This window comes from Asterias amurensis, chromosome 6 (assembly GCF_032118995.1).
Source record: "Asterias amurensis chromosome 6, ASM3211899v1".
NCBI classification, from domain to species: Eukaryota; Metazoa; Echinodermata; class Asteroidea; order Forcipulatida; family Asteriidae; genus Asterias; species Asterias amurensis.
In genome coordinates, this window is record NC_092653.1 from 1,230,064 (window position 1) to 1,239,423 (window position 9,360).

At 38.1% G+C, this 9,360-nt stretch overlaps 1 protein-coding gene across 1 annotated transcript; it reads right to left on the reverse strand.

The window, feature by feature from the left end:
* Positions 1 to 597: 597 nt before the first annotated feature.
* On the reverse strand, positions 598 to 7,855 carry LOC139938119 (uncharacterized). Its single transcript, XM_071933498.1, has 5 exons — positions 7,828 to 7,855; positions 4,141 to 4,206; positions 3,243 to 3,377; positions 1,537 to 1,746; positions 598 to 885 (listed from the first exon to the last, which is right to left on the reverse strand). Exons 1-5 carry the CDS (start codon positions 7,853 to 7,855, stop codon positions 632 to 634), a joined length of 693 nt encoding a protein of 230 aa, XP_071789599.1. The 3' UTR covers positions 598 to 631.
* Between the last annotated feature and the right edge of the window lie 1,505 nt (positions 7,856 to 9,360).

Here is a 9,360-nt window from a genome sequence, read left to right on the forward strand (position 1 = left end):
ATGGATTCGTGCAATGCCAAATCAATGGTTGGTTTGATGAATATTTTTCGTAATGAATTATAGCACTTTTTAGTAAGAAATATATTATCTACATAAGCTTTCATAACAACAACTATATTCTTCAGATGCAATGAAGAAAAACAACTGCAAGTAATGTTTATTTACAAATAAAAGTAAAAATTCATGTAGCGCCAAACTCATCGAAAACAATGCTCCATGACGCTTACAGAGTAACATTTAGAAACAAAATCCCTACACTATATATAAACACTTAGTCCATATCTGAAATACCAACAAGGTTCAATAAGTTTAAACTCAGCAAAAGAGTACAAGCGAAAACTGGCAAGCAATGACAAGAAAAATATACAGTCCAACACAGTTCAAACAATGATAATAAGACAACGATGTCTATCTCGTCTCTATTAACTCCACTACAATACCACAATCTTCAAGTTGCTTGTGTTGTTTGTTTGTTACCACAATGCAGATACTATGGGGATATTCGAGAATCAACATGGAAAGTGAAGCACATCAAAGAGATTAGATAAATCAAAATCACATTTTGCTTTCCCCAATCGAGCGTCTTAGTCCGATAACTTGTTAATTATTATTTAGTTGTCTCTATCAATGCTTAGTTGGTAGACGGCGGTATGCACGGATCGTTAACAACCCAATCAACTTTACCGATGCTTGAAAAATGGACATCCCAAGTCATGTTCACAAATGGTACCCGGTAACTAAATGAACCATCCTCTGATGCAAGGGTTAATAGGCCAGCATCAAGTGTTACGACAACAGGTTTGCCCTTGACGGTCAAGTCAGTCGTCTGTTCACCGGTGTATTCCTTAGTGATTATGTTGTAGATCGAGAATTTTGCTTTATGTACTGCAAAGAGAAAACAAAACAAAATTTGATTGTCTAAAATAACAGTGGAAAACAATTAGAAATGCACAGAAAGCAAAAGAGACTTATGTTTTTATCTGTTTAATGTTTCAAACCCACTGCGAGGGCCTGAAACGCAGGAGGTAAAAGATACATGCCTTCATTAAAGTGTTTACTTTTATACCAATCAATATAAGCCAGACATGAATGCTAGCAACCTATGTCATATTTTGTTGTTGTTCACCGACAAGGTTTGCTTCATAAACATGATCATAGATAACTTGAGGATGGAAGTGAACTTAAATTAAAAAAACAAAACAACAACATCAACAAGTGAAGACTTATAAACTATGCGACACTCTCGTACCTTGTACCCACCTCTTCAACCACGACATTTCTGGGTTTTGTTTAAAGAACTTTTCAAAGAACATTCTGTCAAGTTTGTATCAAAAAGTGTAAGTTGGTGCTAAACATTAATGAACTGTGCGGAGAAAGCACTGCTTTGTTGTTAATCAGAATATTTGTTTCGCTTTCCTAAAACTCACATTGTTGGTCCCATGACAGTCTTTTCATACAGCTAATATTAATGCATAAAACCAGGCCACCCACCTATAAAATAATGTTAAAATAAAATAAAGGACAGAGAAAACTTACATTCAACTGAGTACCAATGAGGACCATTTATTTGTTCAAATGCCAAATGAACGTAGGCATTAGCATTGTCCCAGTCTGCTGTGAACTCTAGACGTATTGGCTCGCTTGCATTTGGCAGAACAGTAAATAAATCAGAGGTACCGTTCTCTGTGGTAATGCTGGTCTGGCAAAGCACGTTAGTTGAGGATGTCGATGGCAAGGGCTTCTTATCTGTATTTGTTAAAAATCATATAGTTGAAAAATATTTTAATGCTGCATTAATGAGTCCGTGTGAGCCACTATTAGACAATGAATAATAACGTTGGTAACAAACCTCCATGATCAAAAGTAAAAAGAAAAAGTACATGTAGTTTGATATCAACGACAGCTAGATCTTAATTCCTGTCGAAGCATCCAAGGAACATTCTGACTGAATTTGACGGTAACTGAACCCCAAAACGTGAACGTGTAACCGGCTTCATGGATTTATGGTTGGTTAACCCGTGTAACCATGTAACCGTGTAACCATGTAACCTTGCAACCATGTAATCGTGTATCCGTGTAACCGTACAACCGTGTAACCTTGTAACCTTGTAACCGGCACAGGCGTTTAACTGTGTGACCGGCACACCGTGTAACCTTGTAACCATGTAACCGAACAACCGTGTAACCTTGTAACCTTGTAACCGTACAACCGTGTAACCTTGTAACCTTGTTACCGGCACAGGCGTTTAACTGTGTGACTGGCACACCATGTAACCTTGTAACCGTGTTACCGAACAACCGTGTAACCTTGTAACCTTGTAACCGTGTAACCGTGTAACCATGTAACCTTGCAACCATGTAATCGTGTAACCTTGTAACCGGCACAGGCGTTTAACCGTTTGACAGGCACACCGTGTAACCTTGTAACCGTGTTACCGTACAACCGTGTAACCATGTAACCTTGTTACCGGCACAGGCGTTTAACTGTGTGACCGGCACACCGTGTAGCCTTGTAACTGTGTTACCGTACAACCGTGTAACCAAGTAACCATGTAACCTTGCAACCATGTAATCGTGTAACCGTACAACCGTGTAACCATATAACTGTGCAACCGTACAACAGTACAACCATGTAACCGTTTAACCGGAACAGGCGGAGAGCCCCGCAATAAAAACAAACCACCAAGTGAACATTTTCCTTAGCCTAAGAAAGACACCTGCCGGTCCTGCCCTGATCAAACATTCTGGCAATCAGTTTCCATGGTCAAACAATTTGTAGGATATTTTCCCTATAAAGACACGAGACACGTTGGTATTAAAGAAGCATCGGAGAGCTGTTGACATAAAACACTTTAAGAAATGACTCCTTCTGAAGTAACCCAGTATTTTTGGGAAAGAGGTAATTTCTCACTAAAATATTTGGATCTGAGAAAGACTTCAGGCCTGAAGCGAAAGCATTAAGATCTGTGCACTAAGGGTGTTTTTTCTCTCAATATTTCTTTCTGCAATTTCGATGACAAATGTTCAGTTTTGTTATTTTATGCATTTGTTTGGATCTGGTTTTTGACAATCACCAAACGTGTCCAGTGCTTTTAAATCACGATTTCCTATCAGATTCGTGTTTGTGATGTACTAACGGAAAACTAACTCAACTACGTAGGACCAAACATAATTAATTATTTTTGCTGTACAAATATTGGCATTTATCACATTAAGTTAATTTGGTTGAAATGAGCTGTTACCTTTGGTATGGAACGATTCGTCAAAGTAGAGACAGCCGCTAGATTTCTGCAGTGAGGTCTCGTTTTCAGAATACACAGCTGAGTTAAGCTGACAGAGCTCGTCGTCCATGCAGAAGTTAAAGGACTTACATGCATCTTCAAGCAGACAGAATGTGGCACATAATACATATGTACGACATGAAATGTTGCGAAAGGTTGCTCCTTTAAGCACATGATCTCGCATTGGGCCAGGGTAGAATTGATGAGCGACTCCGGAACGTAGGATTTGCCCACGAGATATTGGTGGGCATGTGGTACTTGTATAATAACATGAAGTAGTTATCACAATAACTGTCGCCCATGCAGTGAAAAATATCATTGAGCTGGCCATCATGAAATATCAAATGAAACTTTCCTTCAGTGTTTGGGACCTGAGAAGAAGAGTAAAAAAAGACTGGGCATTGGCCGATAAGAATAAGAAAAACTTTCGTAAAGAACAATTGCGTGGCATGTGGGAAAAAGTAACGTCATGTTGTTTGAAAACGATGATTTAACGTGATTGTTTTCTCAGCTGCATAACGTGTTTTTGCAGTTTGATTAATTAATGGAACTGAAAACTGAGTTGCTGAAATATTTGTTTAACATTTCAGTAGGAGAAACATATACCTTGCATGAAAAGTATCTTTAAAAACGCAACCGCATTTTGAAATTAAATTTCCAACAGGTTTATTGTTTTAAATACATATTATTATTGATATTAGAAATATACGATTATATAATATGAATGTGTATTTGAATTTTATATTTGAATTGAATTTGAGTTGAACTAATCAAAAACAATCGAACAGTTCAGAACCAAAGGGCTGGGGAGATTTGACTTTAAGGAATAAAAAACAGACAAGTGTATGGAATGTCTTACCTTGCTGATTCTGCTCCAATGGGTAGATCAAGACTTCCTTGGAGTTCAACACAACACGATTTGAAACTAGGAAGAAGGTATAAATAAAGAGTAAACTTGCGAGTAAACCATGTGTTAATCTATTTAGTGTGAGTGTTGGCTCTGTGAAGAGCCGGTTTGGTCTCGACGTTTCGAAGAGTAGACTCTGCTCGAATTACGCATGGTTGTACCCGATAGTTTCTTCCTATTTCTCCACACCATGCAAAGCTTCAAACAATACTGGATTTGAAACTAGTTTAGATTGTGTGAGCAATTTCAGATAAGTATTTCAGAAAAAGCTACATCGCATCTGCCATTCATGAACGTTGAGGTTAGAACTGAGAAATAGGGCTTGCGTAAAGCACGTTTGCATCTGAAACCATAGCAACAGTTTTCGTTTTAAATCCTTAATTGGCTTCCGTGACGTGTTGTATGGGATTAAAGGGAGGATATTTCTTTACTCAACAATACATTGACACATAGGCCTAGGTAGCACCGCAGCTATTGAGAATTTACGAAATTTTAAGAAGTTTACTCTGCTTTAAGTAACGTGGTTTTAAAAGAAATGGAGTTGCAAAATATGCTAATCTGAAAAAACATGTCAGGCATAAACACTTCTCAGTTTGTGCATTCCATTTAAGAATTATACTTCCTGCAAGGGCATAACTGCTCAAGGTATTCGGCAACAAAACTACGATCTTTTGAGATGAAATTATTGTCAAAACGTACTGCCTATCTTACTACTATTATGGTTAAACCAATCGAACGGTTAAAAAAACTAAATGTATACACTACCTTTAAGCTGTGACTTTAATGCAAGGCACGTTTAATTTAGAATTATTATGGAGCACACCAACGTTTTGATAATTAGTAACGCATCCCTGCAAGCAAATAGTGGTAATGTATAAATCTTACATTTTATTGTTTTGAAATATTTTGTGATATTTGGAGGGGGTACATCTCAAAATTTGTTCAGCTATATTTTTTACGTAGTAAATCTTGAATTTATGTATGAAATTATGATATAAAATGTTAGAAAATTAATTCCTACGACGGGTGTATCTTGTCTTAACAATCAATGTGTGTGTGTTTGAATAAGGCAGAGGTAAGCTGTTTTATATAATGGATACTGAGTAGAAGGACAGAAAAACGCACATTTAGTGAGCAAAGAAGCTGTAAATGTAATGGTTTTCACCTGTCTGCTTACCCCCGCCGCCCCGGTTTTCAAATGAGAAATTAGCATGGGCTGGATCAAGGAGGAGCATTCAAAAGAGGGCGCTATCGGAAGATGTCTGTACTATGGGTGCTTTCGTTTAGCTCCCCTGGGTCGACCTCTGTGCGTGGCGTTTTTTTTTACCAGGACGAACGTGGGTAACTATCTGCACACACTCGTCCTGGGAAAAGAAACCGCCACACACCGGGGTAGACCTAGGGAAGCTAAACGAACGCACCCACAGATCGCTATATGGGAGGTGGGGGCGGGGGGGGGGCGGGTGGCATAAACTTCTGCCACACTGTGCCATAGGGAACTTCTGTCACCGGATATTTTTTCGCAAATTATTGGCTGGAGGAGGAGAATTCAAAAGAGGGTGCTACCAGAAATGTGTACACAGTTCGCCATAATGCGGGGAACAGAATCTTCATGTTAGAGCATCGAGCTGTATCGCGAAGCATGAATTTTCGAATCAGTTGTCTTTTTGGGAATCGATGTCTGAGCCGGGACCAAACTATTTTATATTATAAATAGTAGGCTACCCGACACTCTGCTCCCAGAGGAAAGCTGATTGAAACGTCCAGACGTATCATGTCACCTATCTAGTTCGCCTTAGGACCACGCCTACCTCTTCTTCAGAAGTCCGACATCAGCCCACCCAAACTTTCAACGATCACTTACATTTCGGTGTCACTTTATTGCTACAAACAATGAATAACACGTGTCACACATTTTAATTGCCTTTCTGAAATTAAAAAGAAGAGCATAGAACTATCTTGAAGGAATTTGGGCGGTAAAATACATAAATATCCAAACTGTGTTTACACAGCTGACGGCTGGAATGACGTACCAGTCAGGGGGAGAGACGATACCAGCTGGCCATATAAAATATCACAGAAACTCCAACAAAGGCTATGAGGTTACTGGCAATTGATGTGACGTTATCTATTCTGCTTTATAAGATTTGGGTACTTTTTGTAACACAAACCACAACATCCACAGATTTACATTAAACTTAAAGGGTTTAAAGATAGTAGAAAACTTACCTTAAAATAATATTAGCTCAGGGGTGGATTTCACAAAGGTAGTCCTAACTTAGGACTAGTCTTAGGCAATGCTAAGAGATAGGACTGGTGCTAAGTTAGGACCAGTAACTCATCCTAACTTAGGACTGGTCCTATCTCTTAGCATTGCCTAGGACTAGTCCTAAGTTAGGACGATCTTTGTGAAATCCACCCCAGGTGCTGTAATTTTTAAGAAATGAATAAAACAATGTCACGGAAATAGGTTTTAAATGTTAAAATAACTTTCGTGACTTGTTTTTAATACAAATTTCTCTAAAACTACAGCACCTCAGCAACTAATATTTTAAGGGAAGCTTTCTACCATCATTATCTTTAAACCATGTGAGATTATTGTAATCTGTATACATTGTGTTTTGGGTCCTTCAAAAAGTATCCATACCTTTTAATGTTTTCGAGCATTAAACCAATGTTCTTTGTTTTGGGGAAACATAATACGCTCAACACCACAACGGTCACATTTTCAGGGTTTTTTCAGGTTGTGTAGATGAGTTATATGAAAACTAAAGAAAGATTGAGTGGACAACAGATTGGGCAGGCTTATCCATTTGTTTTGGATGTATACGCATGCTCATCTGGTGGAAATGATGTCATGTTTTGTCTCTTGCCAGGCTGCTACAGGCGTCACAAAGTCCATCATAGTTCCTTCAAGTCTTGCACATGTTCAAACCCTTTTTAGGGTGCCAAATAAAGACTCGCACGTACATTGTTTTAACGCATGAAAGAAACAAACTCGCGCTCTTTAACAGGTCTCAAAGTCAAATGAGCGCGAGACTTAAACAAGTCGCAGGCTAAATGGACGGACGTTAGGAAATATCAAACCTGAGGACTTCACATAATTCAATCACCTTGTTGTTAAAAATTCGCTCATAATATTTTTTTTTTTTTTTTTACATACAAGCAAAGCTTGTTTTCAAGTGCTTATAAAAAAAATTAACCATAGTTTCAGGAAGTGGAATTTGGACATCTTCTCAGGCTTGATCCTTCCATCATTCCAGCGCAACGGTGGGCGTCCCGAAGTCAGAGGGAGAAGTCTACACAGGTCAAGTGCTTGGTTCGTAACGAATACTTGTAAAACGTTTTGTGTATGTCGAATTACTCACGTGCTCTTGTTAATTAATAATCTTATCTCGAGCAGTGTTTTCCGTTATCAATCAAGATGGGTTGTCAAAGGTCCGTTGTAGGCCTTGACAAACAGTCAAAAGAGATAATAATTAAGAAAAACTAATTTTCCACATAAAGGAAAACTTATTATTTCAGCAAATTAACCTGAGAGCGGGATGAAAGTCAAGTATAACATAATAGGATTGCAAGTTTATTTCAAAGGCATTATTAATAATCGCTTACACTGATATGCCCTTATCAATAACTTACAATTAATCGATATGAGGCTTGCTGCCATCGGGACATGAATTGGAATTTAAAATTGGGCCAAAGATGATCATGGTTTTGGTCCCTTCCATTCGTCCATTGACCCTGCACCGTGTTGATCACGTAGTCGCATTGAGATCGGGCATGATGGAGGTGTCGTGGGTCGTAGAAGCTCCGTCATAACTGGATAATACATTGGAAATTCAACAACCATATCAAAAATGCTATTCCATCGTATCTCAGTTCCCTGTCAACATTTATGTGCACTATATAAACATACTGTGGGGTCTGGTCTTTTAGTCTTATACAATTATTTGTATCAACAACAGTTGTTAGTGTAGGCTACTTTCTTCAGTCGTCGTCACCTAAGAACATTCCTCCATGAGCCCGATCAGTATTCCGTCAACCATTGATAAACTAAAGTAAATCATATAAATTCTTCATCTTATTCTCGACATCACATAGTGTCTGTCATCATAAAACAGCGATGAAGATAATTTAGGAGGGGTTACTTTTGCCAGAATCTGTTTATGTTTCGTCCAAGCAGGACTTGGTATTATTGAATTGCATCGTGGACAAAGAATTTAAATATATTTTTTTTAATTAAAATCCAATACTAATATGTGATAAATCCACTGCTTAAAGGCAAAGGATAATTTGGTGTTTTGAACCGTTTGATTGATTAAATCCTATAAAAGATTTAAAATAATAAAACTATAACGTGCCAAAGATATTTTTGCCGAAAATCTGGATCGGTTTAATGTGCACGACGCGCAGGAAGAATAACCTGTCATTGGAAAACACAATATGAGAAGTGTTAACAATGCAATACCATATTCAAATTTGGAGGCATAAACATCGATATCTTTTTATGACCACATTACTCCGAAAGGATATGTTTTGCAAAATGCTGAATACTACGAAATTTGTTGTAGGATTCTAAATCAAAAGTCTGTATTGCCATGCATTTAAAGGCAGTGGACACTATTGGTAATTACTCAAAATAATTATCAGCATAAAACCTCACTTGCATGGTAACGAGTAATGGGGAGAGGTTGATAGTAAAAAACATTGTGAGAAACGGCTCCCTCTGAAGTGATGTAGTTTTCGAGAAAGAAGTAATTTTCCACGAATTTGATTTCGAGACCTCAAGTTTAGAACTTGAGGTCTCGAAATCAAGCATATGAAAGCACACAACTTCGTGTCACAAGGGTGTTTTTTTCTTACATAGTTATCTCGCAACTCGGACGACCAATCAAGCTCAAATTTTCACAGGTTTGTTATTTTATGCATATGTTGAGATACAGCAAGTGAGGAGACTGGTCTTTGACAATTACCAATAGTGTCCACTGTCTTTAAGAGCGATACCAAACACATGCATTCCCTTGAATACACATCCTATGTGAAGAATGTGCAATAAAGCAGAGGAGACTGTATTTCATATTGTTAGCGAATGCAGTATGATGGCCCAAACGGAGTACAAAGGAAGACATGACAAGCTGGCCAAGGTGATTCACTGGGATCTGTGTAAGAAGT